This window comes from Carassius gibelio, chromosome A22 (assembly GCF_023724105.1).
Source record: "Carassius gibelio isolate Cgi1373 ecotype wild population from Czech Republic chromosome A22, carGib1.2-hapl.c, whole genome shotgun sequence".
NCBI lineage: Eukaryota > Metazoa > Chordata > Actinopteri > Cypriniformes > Cyprinidae > Carassius > Carassius gibelio.
In genome coordinates, this window is record NC_068392.1 from 8,664,641 (window position 1) to 8,684,601 (window position 19,961).

At 36.5% G+C, this 19,961-nt stretch overlaps 4 protein-coding genes across 5 annotated transcripts; 3 read left to right on the plus strand and 1 right to left on the minus strand.

Annotated features, from left to right (window-relative positions):
• The first annotated feature begins 1,224 nt into the window (after positions 1-1,224).
• LOC127943418 (lipoamide acyltransferase component of branched-chain alpha-keto acid dehydrogenase complex, mitochondrial-like) lies at positions 1,225-8,121 on the plus strand. 2 transcript variants are annotated; one of them, XM_052539888.1, is made up of 11 exons: positions 1,225-1,349; positions 2,040-2,160; positions 2,243-2,318; positions 2,400-2,581; positions 2,663-2,790; positions 4,307-4,565; positions 5,639-5,805; positions 5,880-5,957; positions 6,031-6,222; positions 6,326-6,397; positions 7,162-8,121. In XM_052539888.1, the coding sequence occupies exons 1-11, from the start codon at positions 1,299-1,301 to the stop codon at positions 7,327-7,329; spliced, it is 1,494 nt and encodes a 497-aa protein (XP_052395848.1). In that variant the 5' UTR covers positions 1,225-1,298; the 3' UTR covers positions 7,330-8,121. The 2 variants fall into 2 exon arrangements, with proteins under 2 accessions (XP_052395848.1, XP_052395849.1); XM_052539889.1 differs by lacking the exon at positions 1,225-1,349 and adding an exon at positions 1,386-1,532.
• Positions 8,122-8,876: 755 nt separating this feature from the next.
• Positions 8,877-10,528, plus strand: LOC127942688 (dynein light chain Tctex-type 5-B). The gene has a single exon (XM_052538562.1). The coding sequence runs from the start codon at positions 9,234-9,236 to the stop codon at positions 9,702-9,704; it is 471 nt and encodes a 156-aa protein (XP_052394522.1). The 5' UTR covers positions 8,877-9,233; the 3' UTR covers positions 9,705-10,528.
• A 52-nt stretch (positions 10,529-10,580) lies between these two features.
• lrrc39 (leucine rich repeat containing 39) lies at positions 10,581-16,923 on the plus strand. Its single transcript, XM_052538561.1, has 9 exons — positions 10,581-10,800; positions 10,960-11,129; positions 11,633-11,738; positions 12,825-12,981; positions 13,067-13,203; positions 13,304-13,449; positions 13,552-13,704; positions 13,895-14,037; positions 16,653-16,923. Exons 2-9 carry the CDS (start codon positions 11,002-11,004, stop codon positions 16,721-16,723), a joined length of 1,041 nt encoding a protein of 346 aa, XP_052394521.1. The 5' UTR covers positions 10,581-10,800; positions 10,960-11,001; the 3' UTR covers positions 16,724-16,923.
• Positions 16,924-16,963: 40 nt separating this feature from the next.
• On the minus strand, positions 16,964-19,906 carry trmt13 (tRNA methyltransferase 13 homolog). Its single transcript, XM_052538559.1, has 11 exons — positions 19,706-19,906; positions 19,515-19,567; positions 18,879-18,945; positions 18,689-18,748; positions 18,531-18,600; positions 18,320-18,426; positions 18,068-18,235; positions 17,895-17,967; positions 17,724-17,798; positions 17,244-17,649; positions 16,964-17,168 (listed from the first exon to the last, which is right to left on the minus strand). The coding sequence occupies exons 1-11, from the start codon at positions 19,838-19,840 to the stop codon at positions 16,964-16,966; spliced, it is 1,419 nt and encodes a 472-aa protein (XP_052394519.1). The 5' UTR covers positions 19,841-19,906.
• Between the last annotated feature and the right edge of the window lie 55 nt (positions 19,907-19,961).

Consider the following 19,961-nt stretch of genomic DNA (forward strand, 5'->3'; position numbering starts at 1 on the left):
TCACATGCTCCTCCATCAACTCTAACAGCTGACGACTTTGCCACATTCTTCATTAATAAAATTAAATTATCAGTGCACAATTTTTCGCCCCGCAATCTGTCTAGCATATTTTACCAGTAAACATCCACTCATTCACATGATGGAGGCAGAAGTCTCCAAACTCATCCTTTCTAATCATCCTGTCTGCTTGATCCTATTCCATTTCATCTCCTTCAAGCCATTTCTCCTGCAGTTGTACCTGCACTCATCCGCATCAACACATCTCTTCACACTGGTGTTTTCTCCCCAACATTTAGACAATTTCGTATAACCCCTCTACTTAAGAAACCCAACCTTAACCCATGTCTTTTAGAAAACTACATAACCTTCTTCCTTTTATTGCAAAAACACTTAAATGTCTATTTATTAAAGTGTTCAATCAAGTCTCTACCTTTCTCACACAAAACAACCTCCTCGACAGCAACCAGTCTGGCTTCAGAAGTGGACATTCAACCAGACTGCCTTGCTCTCAGTTGCTGAAGCCATAAGACTGGCAAGAGAGGATTCTAAGTCTTCAATACTTATCTTGCTGGATCTGTCTGCTATTTTTGACATGGTTAACCACCAGATCCTCCTGTCAACCCTACTGACAAAGGGCATCTCAGGAACCGCACTCCAGTGGTTTCAGTCTTACAGAAAGGTCCTTCGAGATATCTTGGATATGTGAGGTGCTACATCTAGCTACTGGGGTGTCTCAGGGCTCAGTTCTTCGACCACTTCTTTTCTCTGTCTACATGGCATCATAGGTTCTGTCATTCAGAAACATGGGCCGATGATAGCTGCTCACATCTCAGCTTGTCTAACAATCATTTCTCGCTGGATGATGGACCTTCCTCTTCAGTTCAACCTTGCCAAGACAGCAATTAAAACATATATTTATTACTTTCGTATTTAACTATTTCATTTTTTCTTTCTTTTTTCTTCCGTCCTATCTTTAGTTATTTATTTGTTATTGTTTTAGTTAAGAATTGATGTATTTAAATAATATTTGTGTTTTTTAATAATATAACATTGCATAATTTGTATTTATAGTTAACCATTTATACATGTCTTTAATGTTGAATAATTTATTGAACTGCTTATTATATAATTTATTCTATCTGTTTGTTCTATTCAAAGTTTTCGCTTTTATTATAAATATTCTGTTATTAAAATATTCTCGAAATATTTACCCTTGGCCAAAAAAGCTCTCGGATTGGTCAGTGCAGCGGGGCGTAAGTGCTACGTCATTTCCGGTTACACTAAATCGCTCGGGAAAGATGGCGACCGTCGTCACTGTGCGGGCTCCGTTCGCGTTTATGAGACGCCTGGTATGTTTTCGCCTTTTATTTTGCATGCATCTTACAACTGCAACGACTTACGAAGTTCACAAGTGACATTTAGAGTCCGTTTTGTTGCAATTCAGCGTTTGTAAGTGACCTTAAAACGGAAGGACTTCAGGAACTAGCAGCCTGCAGCTATGAACACTTGAAGAAGCACTGAACCTGCATGATGTGTGTGGATAGTTACCAATATATAAACACCAAGTAAACTGTTAAAACTCAGGCATTAAAAAGTATGCGAGCAGTCTGATTGTCTAGTCCAAATACTAAGAGGCTAGTGTAAATGTCTACATTGTATTAATAATTAGTTAATATATGGTATGTATTGATATTTATAAAATATGTAAAATGTAAAAAGTATTTATTTGTAGCTTCAAATGTATAACAATTTAGTTTCCTATAGTCCATATAATTTATAAACATTTTGTTTACATAACATTTTATGTCTTTCTATCTATCTATAAATTTGCATATATTTGTGATTTGTTATTATGTGAAATAAATTCTTCTTCCTATTGTAACTAGTTATAAACAGCCTTTTTCAAGACATTAATCTGATCATCGTCAGTGATTATTTTCATTGCTGTAGTTTAGAGGATATGCAGTGCCATTGAGTTTAAATGCTGCACACACTGAAAGACTGACTCATGTTTTTGTCGTGTTTCATGTGTTTTTTAGGTCTCCGCTCGCCTGCACAGACACTGCTGCTCAACACTCCAGACAGCTTGCTTTGTATCCCGACCCCACTCCCATTCCCTCATCGCTGGACAACAGCATCGGTTCTTTCGCACAAGCTATGGTGAGTTTTAACATTTGTTATGAACATCTCCGTGTTCGTAATTAGAAGAATGTATTTATAATCACTTTGTCGCTTATTGCAGCTGCAGCTAGACCTATTATGCAGTTCAAGCTCTCAGATATTGGAGAGGGCATTATGGAGGTGACCGTTAAAGAATGGTAAGTTTGATGTCTTTTTTTTTGACACCTACAAATCTCTACCAGCAGAGGTCATCATCATTATCTGTTTGTCATCGTCAGGTATGTGAAAGAAGGCGACAAAGTGTCTCAGTTCGACAGCATCTGTGAAGTCCAGAGTGACAAAGCATCTGTCACCATCACCAGCCGTTATGATGGATTCATCCGGAAACTCTACTATGATGTTGATTCCATTGCACTTGTAGGCAAACCCCTCGTTGACATTGAAACGGAGGCAGGTCAAGGTAAGTATTGAGAGTAGTTTTATAAGTATAAGGACTTGACCTTTAGTATGGAGTCATTCAGTGTTTCCCTGGCTCTTGCAGTGGAGGGTCCTCAGGAGGATGTGGTGGAGACGCCCGCCGTGTCTCAAGAGGAGCACACGCACCAGGAGATCAAAGGTCACAAGACTCAGGCCACCCCCGCTGTCAGACGCTTAGCCATGGAGAACAATGTACGTCTTGGATTTGTCTTTGTCTTGTTTGATATCTGTAAAGTTAAAAAGATAATTGTGTGTGTTTGTGTGTGTGAATGCATACGTGTGTGTGAGTGTGTTTTTGATTTTATATATATATATATATATATTAGTATATATATATATATATTAGTATATATATATATATATATATATATATATATATATATATATATATATATATATAGGTTTAATGTATATATTATGTATACTATAAATATATAACTTAAATATATAATTTGTAGTTATCAATTAAGTATATAATTTACCTATGAAACTTATTGAGTGTTATTTTAGTACTTACATTTTATTGTAGTATTTATTTACTAATATTTTGAATTAGCTTTATTTTTTATATTTCTGGATTTTCATTTTAGTTAAGGTTTTGTCATTTTGTTTTGTAATGTGCTGTTGTAATTTATATTCGTTTTTGCCTTTAAAGATATTTTCATTTCGATTTTTTTAATGTTTTAGTTTTAGTAATTTTAGTACTTCAGCTTATTTTGTCAAGTCAACGTAGCTATTTTTTAGGCTTTTACATTTCAGTTTCTCATATAATATTTATATTTTGTCAGTTCAGCTTCATTTTAAGTAAGCAAAAACGTTTTTTTATATTTTTTATTTTTAAATTATATATACATCACATTATATAAATAATATTAAATTATATAAAAAAAATTCCTTTGCATTGAATTCTCTTTTTAACTTAGCAATACATTTCATTATAAAATAAATATATGTATTATATAAAAATATATCTTGTACTAAAACCAGTTTTAAAGTTAATTTTTATTTATTTATTAGTGTATATATATATATATATATATATATATATATATATATATATATATATATATATATATATATATATATATAATATTGCACAGACCTCAGCTTTAAAGTTTTTCTTCATAATCTCATACATTTGAACAGGATATTTAATGTAACATATATGTATATAATACATTTTATTTATTAAATTATTCTGTTTCTCAGAAACTTAGATAAACACTATATTGTGAAAATTAAAAAAAATTATATAAAGTAAATAAATCAGATACTGAGGCATTCAATCAAGCCCTTCCCTACATTATTTTCCCACTGAAAATTCAATTTCACCCGAAACGTTAAGGTGATTTAAAGTAGAGCATGGCGTCAGCATCAGTGGGAGGTGGTCTTTAGCTATTGTCATCGGGGTCATAAACTCTTGCACAGCACTGGAAGTTGCTAAGCAGTGCAGAAGCCCTTTAAATCAGGGTCATGAGATGTAGCTTGTATCTATATAGACAGTCATACATCCTCTTTAGAGAGTGTTAGATAAATAGCTAGCCTGTCAGCATCACGTAGTTGGAGAATATAGTGGTGTTGCTATGGCCACAAGTAGAGGTGAGGGTGAAGTGTGCAGCATATTAGATCTACTGGGGATTTTTGTGCTGTTTCTCCATAATGAAATTCAGAAAAAAGGTCCATCTGCATAAAAATCTTTGCCTCGCAGATTAAATTAAGCGAAGTCGTCGGCACTGGAAAAGACAGCCGCATTCTCAAAGAAGACATCCTGAACTTCATAGCCAGACAGACGGGGGCCATCTTACCCCCAGCACCCTTCCAGGAGATTCGTCCTCCTCCTCCTGCGGCTGTAGCACCTTCAACTCCAGCTGCAAAGCCCAAAGAGAAGACGAGTCCACCTAGTATATCCACTCCTGTGATCCCTAAACCAGTTTTCACAGGCAAAGACCACACTGAACCCATTAAAGGTTTGTTTGCTTGTGTGTTTTGATTCAGAAGTTGCTTCAGTTGGTGAAACTTTCAACAAAGGCTTTCAGAAGTCGATGGGTAAAATTTTGTCAGCAGTAGTTTTTGGCCCTGAGGCAAGGATCATTATTTTTAACAAAATAAAAACATGTTTTTTATTTTAACGAAGACTTTCAGAAGACTATGTTTAAGACTAGAATCAAATACATGCTTAGCTAATTCCATAATACATTGTGAAAAAGCCAATTTGAAGATTGTATGTAATTATTCAGTCAGTGCAGAAAAATATTAACGAGTCGTTTGATCTAGGTAATTTTACACAATTTTTGTATTATGCATTTTAACGTTAGCTTAGCAACATGTTAACGTCAAACTCAAAATCACTTGAAATCTATGCAAACAGCATAATTAAAAATTTTCTCACAAAGGCTTTCAAAAGGCGATGGTTATAATTGTCAGCAGAAAACTTTTACTGTAAGGCAGAATCATTGTTTGGTCAATCTCATAATGCATTGCGATTTTGCGAAGTGTATAAAATGTAAAAAGAAAAGCAAAATTATTCACTCCGTAAAGAAATATTAATAGGAGTAGTTCAATTTGGTTAAAAATACAAAAAAAAGTTATATATTTTAATGCTTACTACAGTATTTTGCAGTTAGCTTAGCAACTTGCTAACATTAAACTCGATTGAAATCAGTTGTGAACAACACGATTTGCATGACCTGCAAGATTTTTTTCTTCTTTTGTAATAAAGATTTTCAGAAGGCAATAGTTAAGTCTATTTTAACAGTAATGTACGCTTAGTAAATCACGTAATACATTACGTTAAAATCCAAAATTGGCGATAGAGCCAAAATTATGATTTTACATGTTTATTCACTTGGTACAAGAAAGATGTTAAAATTTGTAGTTCAATCTAGTTCATTTTACACAGTATTTCTATTTTAAGTTAAAAAAAAAAACGCATACTATAATTTTGTGCAGATAGCTTATCAACGAGCTAACGTTAAGTTTAAATCAAGTGTGAACGGCATGATTTGCAGAATTGTCACTGATTCGATTTTTTCAAACAAAGGCTTTCAGAAGGCGATGGTAAAGACCATGTCAGCAGCACTGAGGATCCCTCACTTTGGTTACAAGGATGAAGTGGATCTGAGCTTATTGGTCCGGTTGCGCTCAGAGCTGAAAGGCCTGGCTGAGTCACGAGGAGTGAAGCTCAGCTACATGCCATTCTTCATTAAGGTATAAACCTGATTTGTGGGGTGCAAAACTCCAATTATGCCTGGTTTTAATATAAGTGTCTTCTTCACAAACAGGCCGCATCTCTTGCTCTCCTCCATTTTCCCATTCTCAACTCTTCTTTGGATGAAAACTGCACAAATATCACCTACAAGGTACCGTTTCCATCTAAATAAAGATGCTTTGAATTCAGTCGAGCTAGATCATTGATTGCTCTTCCTCCTCCAGGCTGCTCATAACATCGGACTGGCGATGGATACCAGTCAAGGACTTCTAGTTCCCAATGTGAAGAACGTACAGATGCTCAGTGTCTTTGAAATCGCGGTGGAGCTCAACCGCCTGCAGACGTTGGGAGCGGCAGGGCAGTTGGGGACCGCCGACCTCACGGGAGGAACGTTCACAATCTCAAACATTGGATCGGTAAGCTAAGAACTGCTGGACGAACTTTGCTTGCTATTGTAATGTAGTGCTAACTGTGTAGCTACACGAGGAAATTACATAGCATCAACGTTGTTGTTGACAGATTGGAGGAACCTACGCAAAGCCGGTCATATTACCGCCTGAGGTTGCCATTGGTGCTCTTGGAAAGATCCAGGTAAAATTTAGCAATAAAATTTCAGTGTGTGAAATGAGAATTAGCATGTATGTCGGAAAACATATTTTGGTTTGTTTTCCGATATTGGTGGACCAGTTTGCTGCATTCATACTATTTTCTATACTAGCATTGTAATACATTTTCCTAGTTTTTAGATGTTTGTTGAGATTGAGATTCACCGTTGGATTCCTTTGAAATATATATATATTTTATTATATATTTTCTCTACAGCTCTTTTTCCAAAACATATGTATGCAACATTCTGTACATATGTAGGAAAAACAAGCGCGCTCCAATACAAAGGCTTTTAAAAAAGGTTTTTGTTGTCGTCTAAGATGTAAGAGAATTTTGGCTAAGAACTAAGTTACATAGAACCACATATATGTTTAGCCAATCCCATAATGCTTTGGAACAAGGTTAGTGTAAAAAAAAAAAAAATGGACGACAAAGCCAATATGACGAATTTACATTACTATTTACACGATAAGATATTAGAATAGTCACTGTACTTAATGTTGCCCAATATTTGTCTATATTGTGTAACGCATACTAAATTATTCCTCAGTTAGCTTAGCAACATGCTAACGCTAAACTCAGTTGGAATCAGTTGCAAACAGTGCAAGTTTTATGACCCACTGAGTTGCTGCAGATATACATCTTTCAAAACCAACGAGGTTCTGTTTCAGTTAGTATGCTGCCTACGCAGGCATCAAAGCAGCACACCAGTTATTAGAACACAGCCTAATTTTGTGCGTTCTCCACAGGTGCTGCCACGGTTCAACCACAAGGGCGAGGTAGTGAAAGCACACATCATGAATGTGAGCTGGTCTGCCGACCACCGGATCATTGACGGAGCAACCATGTGTCGTTTCTCCAACCTGTGGATATCGTACCTGGAAAACCCCGCTTCCATGGTCCTGGACCTGAAGTAGAAAGCACACTTCCTCCAAGCATATCTAGAGTCCGTTTCCCGATACTAAATAATATTTTCGTTACTGGGGCACTGAGCTATTTGAGCCATTAGTTTCCAAAGAACATTTCCACAATGTCATAAAGCTAATAACTGGTGTTTTGTTGTTTTTCTTCTTAAGTCTGTCCTCTTGTTGCCTTACTGACATCAGGCGTTACTTCTACCAGAACGTATTGTGAATTGTTGAATGTTAGACAATATGAACTCGATGTAGCAATATATATATATATATATATATATATATATATATATATATATATATATATATATATATATAATGTACCTGTGTTTTTGTATATAAACTTTCTGAATACTGTAAAATCTCTAATGGTGTTGCACAAGGGTTTTTAAAATCAGTGATATTTGTTAGTGGACAACATTTAGAAATAGTCTGGGTTCATCTTGGGTTCATCCCCCCCAAAAGCAAATAAAAAAAGAAATTATATTCTGTATAAAGAAATATTATTATTACTTTTTAAAACCATTTTCTTGAAGCAAAATATAATTTCTTTTTTCTTCCGTGCTGCTTTTCTTTCCGCTCCAGTGTTTTTAAAGCAAAATGCAAATGTGATTCAAACTGGCTGTGGGGAATGTGTACTGATGCTTCCTCTCATCTTCTCTGGTGTGATGATTCTTGTTGGAGCATAATGTTCTGCCACTCATGAATAATGGGAGTTTCCTCGAGGGATTGTTGTGTGATTGTGTGAATCACGAAGGAAAGTGTTTTAATAAATTGTACACTTGAGGAACCGTTTCTCAGCAGCAAGCAGTGTTACTATAACATCTCAAAACACGGTTGAACTCCAGCAGCCGGAATGAATACCGCTGGTAAATATGATAAGATTTATGATTCTTAGACAAGTCAAACAGAGCTTCAGCAGGGGGAGGAGCTTGTGTCGCATTCTCCGCTTAGATTTTAAAGCCTGGTGCCTCTATCCATTGAACACAAACTAAAAGAAGTTTAGCCAAGCATCTGTTACAGAAAGAACATGCAGGTAAGACTTTCTCACATAACAGGATTAATTGTATTCAAGGTTTACTATAAAACTAAAACTGTTCAAATAATTTAAATGTAAATTGGTTAATGGTTTAAAGTTTGGTGCAGCTGAGTTAGATAAACTTGATTTAATCTTGATGGATTGTAAACAATGAATATTAAATAATACAATGGCAAATTTCAAAATCTTGATTTAAATTAACAGAATATTTGCAAATTCAAAATAAAATCTTTATATGACATTATTTCTCATTATTGTAATTTAGCGATAATCTGACATTAGGTTTTTTAACAATAAAATTAACTATAAAAACCTGTTTAATCTGTAATATGCATGTTTGGGTTCAGTTATATTCAGCAAGGATGCATAAAACGATGATGGTAAAGATTTATATTTCAAATAAATGTTCTTTTTTTAGCATTCTACTCAAAGGGAAAAAATGTATCACAGGTTCTATAAAAATATTAACTCTTTTCAACATTGATAAAAATAAGAAATATTTCTTGAGCATCAAATCAGCATATTATAATGATTTCTGAAGTAGCGTGATCCTGAAGGCTGGAATAATGATGCTGAAAATTCAGCTTGGCATCAGGAATAATTGACATTTTTAATTGTATTACAATAGAAAACAGTTATTTAAATTGTAATATCTCACAATATTGCTGTTTTTATTGTATATATAATCAAATTAATGGTAAGCATAAGGTTAAAAGAAGAAAGATGACTGTAACATACATGCTACATATATACCTTTTCATTGGATAAATGACAGTAACAATTATATTTATGTATCTAATTAAACAAGAAAGAGGAGAAACAGTCGAACGGACCCCAAGAGAAAAGTAAAAGCATCATAAGATGGAAAATGTCCAAGGAAGACCCTCAAAGAAAGAGCAGGACATCATCACAGATCCCCATCCCAAGGAGATGCAGCTTTACCCAGACGAAGAAGGAACCGAAAGGCCAAAAGTTACCAGACCGAGACGAGAAGCTCATTAACTACCAGACCATCCCAGAAAGACGCTTCTCCACTGAACGAGCTCGTGAAATAATCAAACACATTGTTGATGAAAGACTGGAGTCTGTCGAGTACAGCTGCTCATGCTCAGACATCTCCAAAGAGCTGTCCGACTGTATTAGGATGGCTATAAAGAAGCTGTTGTATGATCGATATAAGCTGGTCTGTTACGTGGCCATCGGGCAGCTGAAGGATTCGGGTGTGAACTGCTCCAGTAGAGCCATCTGGAGTCCCACTTCAGACACATTCACTGAATACATCTATAAAAACAGATCTTTGTTTGCCGTTTGCATTTTGTTTGCAGTCTATAAAGAGTAACGTAACTGGTCAGCTGGAATTAAAGTACAATTTTATGTAAGGTGACATTATGCACATTAAAGTAGGTTGTTCATTTAAATACTCAAGAATGTGTTAAACTTTTACATAAAAAAAACTATATAATAAAACATGTTTTTTACGTGAAAATGCTATTTCAGTCTTTCTCTACTTCATACTTTCATGTTTAAATCAATGGTATTTGCTATTTCTTTGTAATTAACTGTCAAATTTACAAGCAACTTGAGTGAAAATTGTTTGTACACCTTTTTAAATTCAATTTATAACATTAAAACATTTGGACCCACTTTATATTAAGTGGCCTTAACTACTATGTACTTACATTTTAATTAATAATTTAGTACAATGTACTTATTGTGTACATACATGTTTTTACATTGTACTTATATTTTAAAAAAACGACATGTAATTACATCTGTATTTAATTTCTGTAATTACATTTATAATTACACTGTTGACCCATACTTTACACCTTAACCCACCCTTAAACTTACCCATACCTCCAACCCTCTCCCTAACCTTACCCCTGTCCCACCTCAATAGCAGCAAAAGTGTTTTACAATACAATATGAACACAATAAGTACATTGTACTTATTTTTTATGTAAGTACATAGTAGTTAAGGCCACCTAATATAAAGTGGGACCAAACATTTTACTAAAGCAGCAGCCACGATTTACAAATATATATCTATTAGCAATGTTTTGAAACAGTCCTAAGCCTCATTGTTAATCAGGTTAATGTTGCTCTATTCTTAAATGCACGTCTGGTGTGGTAAAGTAGCTATACAAAAGTAGACAGCTGCTCTTGTGCCAACTTTAGCATGTGACCACACTATTCAGTGTTGTCTCTGGTTAAATATAGACACTGGCCGGAGTTATGCTTCAAGAGGGAAAACCTGGGACAAACACGGAGGGGATAATTACTTCAAAGCTAATTCTTTCAACACAGGTCACACTTACTAGAATCGTCAGAGGAATTGTGCAACATTGGTGACTATCTTCTTTATATCAAATGGGAGCTGACCTGGTAAAAACATGGTACAAGCGCTGGAAGGACAATATTACCCAATGAGAGTGGTAAGCATTCGCTAATTCAAACTTTCTCAGTTTCTTTAATGCCAATCCCAGCATATGATTTACATAGTAATAATTAAATGTGGCAAGTCATATCAAACCAATACAACATACAGTGCATGCATATTCCTGGCCATTAAAATGGCTTATCTACTGCCCTAGCATACTGTGTGTGTGAGGTGATATTTGGGGCTCTGTATCATCATGACGGGGGTCACTGTGTGCTGTGGGGCGGTGAACTCTATCAAGGCTCTGTGGGAAACCAGGATAAAGAAAAGCAAAGATGAACTGAAGAAGGAGATAGAGCAGAGAGACAGGAGAGCAGTGGGTAGGTAAGTCCATTACTGTCATATATCCCATGGGAAGCATAATTATAATTTTTTTTTAAGTAAAGGTTCTCAACTGGTGGATCGTGATCTAAAAAAGCATTTCAGGTTACTAATTGCGAACAGTAATCATAAAATCATGTATGGTTGGGATTTATGTTGAAAATACTTTTCAGCATTAAAGGTCAAGAGTCCACTCAAACTCTATGATTCATTTGTTACTTTGTAAAAGCTTGCCAAATATTTATCAGCATGGGAAGTTGTTTGACATGAGCTTCATCTTTTAAAAACCATGAACTAAACTATGCAAGGTTAAAAAAAAAAGATACAAACCATACTGCACCAAATGTTAATTTTGGCTTTAGTACTGTTTTGGGTTGCCCCTTGATGTCCTAAGTAAAATCTGGATCCTGAAGAACCAGTTGAGAACCACTTTATTTATCCTGAAACCTCCGTTAACAGATTTAGTATAAAGAGAGTTTTTGAATAGCTCAAAATCTTTGGCTTAGGTTGACAGGTGCTTGGGAGGATCGTATCACTTTGGCCAAGCTAAAGGAAAAAGTTGTGACAGAGGAAGGGCGCGTCATCCTGCGTATTGAACAGGAGGAGTGGAAGGTAAAGAATTCTGTGCTTTGGATTTTGTGGTCAGATTCAAATTAGAAGAAAAAATCCAGTGCTGTCATCTAGTGAGCAAGGTGCACCATTGACTCATTGACAAATATATAAATAAAGGTCTTATCCCAAAGGGGCGATGAGTGGGCTTCCACCCAAGTCACCTACACATGGCACAGGTGTCCAGTTCCCCTCCTGGAGGTTTCCATTCCTGCAGAATTTACCTCCTGAAAACCCTGACTAGTTGTTTCAGGGTGTTTAATCAAGGTTTAACCTATACTTTAAAGGAATGTGGTCCTTTAGCTCCAGAACCGGTTTATTAGCTGGATCAGGTTTAATTAGGGTTACAGCTAAACTCAGGACACTGAGCCTCCAGGAACAAGATTGGACACCTTTGGACTATGATATGGTGTGTGGCAGTACTTAGAGCAAAGGCATCCAATCCTGCTTCTGGAGTTCCTGCAAAGGTTAGCTTCAACCTGCTCAAACACACCTGCCTAGGTATTTAAAGTCATTTTAAAAACCTTGATTGATGGTGTGTTCCAAACGGGATATATCGCCTTCCGAAGGGCACTTTGGAGTGAAAACAATTATGGCTGCGATATTGAAGAGACATTTCTAACCGAAGGGCTCAAAACTGGCTACTTCAAAGGGCCCTTCAGAATGAAGGATTTCGAAGGGTACAACACTTGGGGTACAACCATGATCCTTTGAGCAGATTCTTTGCATGATGACAGCGCCTGCGTGTGGGCACAGTGTGATGACGCAGAAGGGCATTTCAAGAAACAGTTGTTTGGTCCCCTAAACCCTTAGAAGCTCTCACACCAGAGGGTAAACCCATTGGAGGGATTAGGACATAGGGATGAGCCCTTTCGAATGGTACGCAGGGTAAGTGTGCTTAATGGAGGTAGAAGCTGAACTCCACAGAAAGGTGGCCCTCCAGAAACAGGATTGGACATTCCAGACTTCTAAAAGAAAAAGAGCTAGACAACAATGCTCGTTTATTGCAGATATAGCAGTCTACTGGCTTTAATGATTTTTTTTCTCCTATCTAGTGTTTGGTTTTCATTCTTTGCACTCTTTTCGCAGACTCTTCCTCCAGCTCTAGTTCAACTCTCCCAGATCCAAGAATGGCAGTTACACCGAATAGGACTTAAAAAAATCCCCCGGTTCATCTCAAGCTTTGAGAGTCTCATAGTCTTGGACCTGTCTCGCAATTCAGTCACAGAAATACCTAAAGAAATCGGTCAGTACAAAAACTGGTGTAATTTGTACAAACTTTGACTTTCTTTAGCCAAAGTAACTCTCAGATATGCTCTTATAACTAACAGGCAAACTAACTCGGTTAAGAGAGCTGTTTTTGAGCTATAATAAAGTAAGCTGCGTACCAGAAGAACTTGGTTGCTGTGAAAATCTGGAGAAACTGGAACTTTCAATGAACGAAAATCTGGATGAGTTGCCCACTCAGGTATCAATATAATTGAACACATATGTATACACAACATATTTGGTCTTTAAAACTCTCTATAAACCTACTGCCTGTGCTTACTTTGATCTTATTTCCTTAGCTTAGCAATCTAAAGAAGCTGTGTCACTTGGACCTCTCCATGAACCAGTTCACCACCATCCCAGATTGTGTGGTCAACCTTCCTTCTCTAGAGTGGCTAGACATGGGCAGCAACAGGTTGGAAAATTTGCCAGAAGATATTCACAGGTAAAATACTAAATAACAAACAAGCAACATCGGCTCATTATTTTCTGTCAACGTAGTACTAATAGAAACAAGATTTTGTATAAACTTTACATCCCAATTTAGAATGGAGAAACTTCACACCTTGTGGCTCCCAAGAAATGAACTAGAGTACCTGCCAGACAATATCTGTCGCATGCAAAGTCTGGACACGCTAGTTCTGAGCAAAAATAAACTACGAGACATTCCTCCACTTATGGAGGGCATGAGTAACCTCAGGTAAGCACTAAACTATTATTCAATTTGTAGAGTGTCATTGGGGACCAATAAAAAAAAAACTTGTAATCTATATCTTGCAAGAATGCAAATGCTTCTTGGACTGAGTTGCTTAGCACTGGTGAAGCATTCATGTCTGCATCCTTGCGCATTTTTACAAATGATTACGAAGTTTAAAATGCTCATTCTGCAGGTTTGTAAATTTCCGAGACAATCCTTTGACATATGATGTGAAGCTTCCTGACTTAAAAGAGGATGCAGATGAAGAAGAGAATGACAGGGAGATGTTTGGTCGCGAGTTCATGCACTTCTACATCCAAGAGGCCCGGAAAAGAGGTTATGCCGTACTCAATATGTATTGTGTGCAAAATTGGTAGCTGAACTTATTTTTAGGGGTTCAAGCACGCAGTGCTGAAACCCTATTGTAATTGTTAGGATTTTTATTATTATTATTATTATTATTATTATTATTCTGCCCTAGAACTGAACGTGCAGCCCAAACCGTAAGGCGTAGAGAGCTGAAATTTGGACAGATCGTAGAGCTCAATTTGGGGAGAACTTATCAAAGTCTCAGCCCAATCGGCCTAACGGGGGCGCTACAGCGCAAAAAACTAAAATTTTGGACATTTTTGGCCGTAAATCGTATACCGTTAGCCGTAGACTCAAAAACATGGCATTGTTGCAATCCTTGGGTTAGCCCGAACAAAAGTGCACGGCGCCTTTTTGGGGTCTACGACGCACCGTTTTCTCGCAAAATCGAGCTATATCCGAAACCTACTTTTGCGAACTAGTCCTAGGATTTTCAACCAATCAGAACCAAACCACTTCATAAATATTCCCTGGACACTCAATATCAATAATTATTAAAAAAAAGTTAAAATTTCAATTCTTACGCGAAACAGTACGCCAAAAAGCGTCTATGCTAACGTTAGCCAAATACTATTTTGACTATAACTCTTGAACGGAATGAGATATCTTCACCAAACTCGGTATACATATGTATGAGCTCAATCTTTGGTCAAATGAAAAAAATTGCGCATCTCTGCCACTTGGGGGCGCAATAAGATTTAAAAAACACATAAATGGCTATAACTAGGCACCCGTTGGCTCGATCGACTTGAAAATTGGTATGCAGTGTCTTGGTCTGAAGGGGCACAAGTACCTATGAGGACATTTGCATATCTCAAGAAACATGGCCGCCATTGGCCACACAATTTTAAGCACCTATTTGAAAGGGTTAACGGATGTTGATCGGAACGATACTCGCTGGGTACGTTCGACTCATGAACCTCAAGGTCTGTAAGAATTTTGAAAGAAATCGGCCACTAGTTGGCGCTAACGAGTTTTATGGCTCTGTAATCACGTGGTGTTTCACATATCAACACAATATGCATATCATTTGATAGATCTCCTCATAATGCACAACTTTGCCTCAAGAACCATTGCTGTCAATCAAATCGTTCAATTGTTATTCACAAATATGTTAAAAACCTACTTTTGCGAACTAGTCCTAGGTTTTTTGTCCGATCGGAACCAAACCACTGCAGTAATATTCTGTGGACTCTGTAGATCAATAATTATTAAAAAAATGTTGAATTTTGTCCTTTGGTTAGCTGTAACGGGGGTAATATAGAAAAAGGGGTGTGGCCAAACATACCCCAAAGCCTATAAAACCTAAACGAAAACTCAAAACTTTATGAAACTCACTGAAATCATGTAACAGGTGACTCTTAACAAGCATGCAAAGTTTCATGGAGATCAGACCATAGGTGGCGCTATAACAGTAGAAAAGGTCTCAAAACACAAGATTTATATGGTAAATGGCCTCAAATTGTTTGAAAATGTTCATATATTCACTCAAAAACACTAAATCTTCATATCATATGATAAATCTCCTCATTCTGAACAACTTTGCCTCTGGGGCCAATGTTGTCAATAAAGCTGTTAATTAAATATTCAAGATTATTTTAAAAAGTTACTTTGGCATACTTGTGATACGGTTTAAGATGAAAATCAATAAAACCACTGAAGTACAATTCTCTAGACTCTGAAGGTCAATAATTATCAAAAACATGTTGAACAATTGCATTTGGGCAACTATAAACCAGTCATTTCATAATATGTTCTTTTCATAGTGCACACAAAGGCCTATTAATACAATCAGAAAGCCCACAAATAATCAAAACTGTGTAAAATAATGCATAATTTCATTCTAAACAAGCATGCAAAATTTAAGAGAGATTGGGCAAAAAAAATAAAATAACAACACTATAACAGTTATGTTTAAAACCAGTGTTGTTTGAGTAAATGTAATTTATAACCACTAGATGGCAGCGGAAGACCACTAATGGGCTCATTCAGCTAAGTTGAACAGCACTGTTTTCATGAATTCTTGCCAAAACATTAATAAATTAACTGTTTTAACATTTTAAATCTTACTGAATCAATGTTTTCCATTTTGTTCATACAGATGTATCAGTTTTTACAATTTTGCCACATTATGATTACAGTTTAACCTGAAAATGACATCTAAACTCTAAAAAAGAGAAGACTTGCAATAAGTTTATTGTCACGTATCACTTATTTCAAATACCTATATCTGCAACAAAATGTGTGTCCATGTATATGTGTGTCTTTGTGTGTGTGTGTGTGTGTGTGTGTGTGTGTGTGTGCATATGCTTATAGAGTATACATATATTAGTCTAATCATTTACTTTCAGTGTGTGTGTCTGTCTGTTAACCTGTTCTCCATTTTGGATGTGTTTAAATGTCATCCAAACATCCAGGTTGGCTCTGACCACCTCAGATGCCTTAAATGCTTGAACCCCGGTAAAATGCTGCTTGCAGCTTTAATTTTTTATTGTAACTTGTTTCATAAGTTAATCAAACAATGAAATTAAAGCCTTGAGAGCCTTTTAAAGATCAACTTTTGTGTTAAATGTCTCTTGCAGGATCCCAAACTTTCACATCAGTGATAAATGTGACATTGGAAGGCGTGTCAGAGACCGCATCTTCTTTGTGACTTGCATGCTGGCTTCTGTCTTGATCTGCCGGTCCATCATGTCAAGTTTTGTTCCCCCACGTTTTGTGAAGAGCACTTCACGCCTTTTAAACGTCTTGTCTATGCTGTTTGTTGGAGTTGCTGCTTTCTGCTAGTATGTCATAACTAATGTTTGTGGATGAGCTAAAAAATAAAAATGCATCAACATTGATCAAATCAAATGAAGGACATGTGTCCTGCACTTGTGCTAGTTTGTCTTGTTTAAGAAGGCTGTTGAGATTCATCTCTATTCTGATTGGCTGCGGGAACGGCTGTTAGTAACACATTCTCCAATGAAATGTCTCTGCTTGTGTAGTATTTCAGGTTGGTTTCAAAGCCTTTTTGCTGAAGGTAATACACTCTGCCATGGTCAATCAGACGCTTACAAAGCCATCCGATCTGTTCCCGATCTTCAATGGACATCAAACTGCAAGGAAAAACGTTACAAAATGAGATCATGATCTTGATGCAATTTGTATTGGTCGATCAGCAGAAAACTCACCCGTTGAGGGGATCTGCTAAAGTGTCCTCGCATATCTCATGTTCTTCCTCTTCACCTGTTTTATGTTCACTTCGTTTATCCGTTGTATTGGACCCAATTTTTCTCATCCCACAAGTGGCCCAGCTTGACATGCGCTGAAAAGCAGCAAACTCTTCTGGTCCAAGACCTCTCTTCGTGAAGAAGTCTTTTCCCACGTAGTGTCTCCAGTCGCAACGGTGGTGGCAGCAAAGAGCAATGGCCAGTCCTGACACTATGAGCCTTTCGCCAGTCTCCCTGCCTTCGGTTGAGGGAACAGGCTTAATAAAATCACCAGCACCCTCATTCTGATGGAGTTTTATGCGCTTTGTTGGAGGTTCATCATCTTTGTCAGAGCAGTTGTGCTCAAATAAACACCGAAGGGCCAGATCTGTGGAGTCAAGTCAACAAAACTCAATCTAGTAGTACTGATACCATAATGATGTTTAAGTAATTCTCTTCAACCTGTTGCTGCACCACAGAGGTGCTTCCCAACACCAATAATAGGAAGTCCTTTTTTTCTCAGGAGAGGGACCTTTGCTGAAAGGTACAAAGAAGTTGTTTATTAGAAGATCAAAATAATATAATAAAACAATTAATTTAAGAATATATTAAGACGATTACTAGTTTACTCACATAAATCAAGGTGCTGAATATCAACCTGAAGCCTATCAAACGTCGAGCCTGTATTTTTGTGCTTGCCATCCACCTAAAACACGTCAAATTGAAATTCAGCCTCACTTTTGAGTAGAAAGAACAATATTTTTCTGAATTTGACGAAAGGATAGCTTTATGCGAATAAACCTCACCTTAAAGCGAGTACTGGACCTTTCCACAAGTAAAAAATTCACATTTTCAGCTGCTTTAAGAGCGATGTGAATCCAGTGGGAGAGTTTTCCTTTCCCTGCTCCAAACTCTATGTAGCATCTGTTCGGGCCGAGCAGTTCTAAAACCTCCATGTTTCCAAGAATTGAAGCCTGTGAAACATATCTTGAAAATGAGGATAAACAAAGACTATTTATATATAGTATGTGTGCTTAAGCGGTTCTGGAGTGCTTTACCTGTTGTTTGAGGTGTTTAAAGGCAGAATCTCCATTCTTTGGGTCACTTAGAGGCTCATGTAAAGCAGCATGGGAGAGGATTTTTTCAACGAGTTTGGTATTTAGTCCTGAGGAAATACGTACAAATGGCTTATAATTACATTTAAAAAAATGACATTGGCCTAACCAGATTTAATAATCATGTGATGAAACTCAAGTGACTGTTGGATACCCTTCAGTGCAGTTTTGAGTTTCACAATCAACTTTTCCAGTTCCTCTTTGGATCGCTCAGCAATGGTTATCTGCATTGATGCAACATTATTAATCACATATCTATTACTTAAAGCCATGAAATCTCGATTCACATGCTCTCATAACCAACACAATCACCTCCTCTATAGGTTCATCTTCATTTGCAGAACCAGCATTGATATCCTTCACATAATAAATCTATAAAAATCAAACATAGCAGCCATTAATAGCAGCCAAGCATTGTGTTATGCCACATGGATTTCATTTTTCTAATGTTATTACAAAGTATTCTTCAGAAATAATTGTAGGTGGAATTATTTATACATACAGGTTTTGGTTTCTCCTTAGAGTTGCATTTCTTCAGGTGTTTAGCCAAATTATCTTCAAATACAGTGCTGTTTGCGTCAGGAGAGAAGATTTTTTAATATAAAAACAAAGGTTCAAACTCTACAACTTAGATATGGGACAAAACTCTACTTGTTATAAGTTTTAGGACTAATCCAAATTTAACTTTAAAAATAGTTATAAATGATGACTAATGTTCTTAACACAAATGTCATTTTATTTCTCTTTATTTACGAATGTTGACATTAAATGACCCTTAAAAACACCTCAGACTGAACCTCAATATTTCATATTAACTATATGACAGTAGGATACAGAGGTTAATTTTAAAATACACCTTTTTTAGGTTTTTAAATATGTCCTTAATGTGAAATACTACATGTATGTATATCAAAGTCTTTCAAATGCAAAATGATGTAATGACACCAGTCATAATGCATTCACTTCTAGATTTGTCAAGTTTCACATTAATTAATTTATTAAGACACATTCAAGCCAGATATAATTTCTTTATGCATGAATCTAAAACTCTGGAAAATAATTATTGATTCAGTTTGGACTGAACTACTTAAACACTACAGAAACTTTCTCAGACTTGTTAGAAGAGTGAACTTCTTACTGTTTGGGATCCAGAGGACAGGGTATTCGTTTTTTCTCACTCTCTTCTTCACCCTATATTGAAATGGCATCACATTTTTAGAAAACAATAACTCATTTGATCTATTAATAGGAGTAACTTAAGTTAAGTAGTAGTGCATCCATTCAGGGGTAGCACAACATTGCCAGTATAACGTATTTCCATCCACATACAGCGTTTGCATGTTCACCGCAGAAAGTTTTCCCACTTCCAACAATCATCTTGCAGTATCGTTTCTTTTTTGCTACATAAAAAGCACATCGTCCAGGTAAAGGCGCTGACACGCCGTCTGCCACAAACCCCTCCATGTTGAGGACGCAACTGACTCACTTCCGCAACACATTTCAAAATAAGAGCCATGAACAACAGAGTTGAGGGGGAAAAAATATGTTTGTTTGTTTGTTTGTCTGTCTGTCCGTATAATCTCTA

What these genes read in the sequence shown, in the direction of transcription:
- LOC127943418 (XM_052539888.1), top strand. Translation starts at nt 1,299, where the DNA reads ATGGCGACCGTCGTCACTGTGCGGGCTCCGTTCGCGTTTATGAGACGC. An exon ending in CCACACTGAACCCATTAAAG is followed by an intron (nt 4,566 to 5,638) that starts GTTTGTTTGCTT and finishes TTTCAAACAAAG; the next exon opens with GCTTTCAGAAGGCGATGGTA. An exon ending in GTGCTCTTGGAAAGATCCAG is followed by an intron (nt 6,398 to 7,161) that starts GTAAAATTTAGC and finishes CGTTCTCCACAG; the next exon opens with GTGCTGCCACGGTTCAACCA.
- LOC127942688 (XM_052538562.1), top strand. Translation starts at nt 9,234, where the DNA reads ATGTCCAAGGAAGACCCTCAAAGAAAGAGCAGGACATCATCACAGATC.
- lrrc39 (XM_052538561.1), top strand. Translation starts at nt 11,002, where the DNA reads ATGACGGGGGTCACTGTGTGCTGTGGGGCGGTGAACTCTATCAAGGCT. An exon ending in TTGCCAGAAGATATTCACAG is followed by an intron (nt 13,450 to 13,551) that starts GTAAAATACTAA and finishes ATCCCAATTTAG; the next exon opens with AATGGAGAAACTTCACACCT. An exon ending in GAGGGCATGAGTAACCTCAG is followed by an intron (nt 13,705 to 13,894) that starts GTAAGCACTAAA and finishes CTCATTCTGCAG; the next exon opens with GTTTGTAAATTTCCGAGACA.
- trmt13 (XM_052538559.1), bottom strand. Translation starts at nt 19,840, where the DNA reads ATGGAGGGGTTTGTGGCAGACGGCGTGTCAGCGCCTTTACCTGGACGA. An exon ending in CTAAGGAGAAACCAAAACCT is followed by an intron (nt 18,749 to 18,878) that starts GTATGTATAAAT and finishes TGATTTTTATAG; the next exon opens with ATTTATTATGTGAAGGATAT. An exon ending in GGTCCAGTACTCGCTTTAAG is followed by an intron (nt 17,968 to 18,067) that starts GTGAGGTTTATT and finishes GACGTGTTTTAG; the next exon opens with GTGGATGGCAAGCACAAAAA.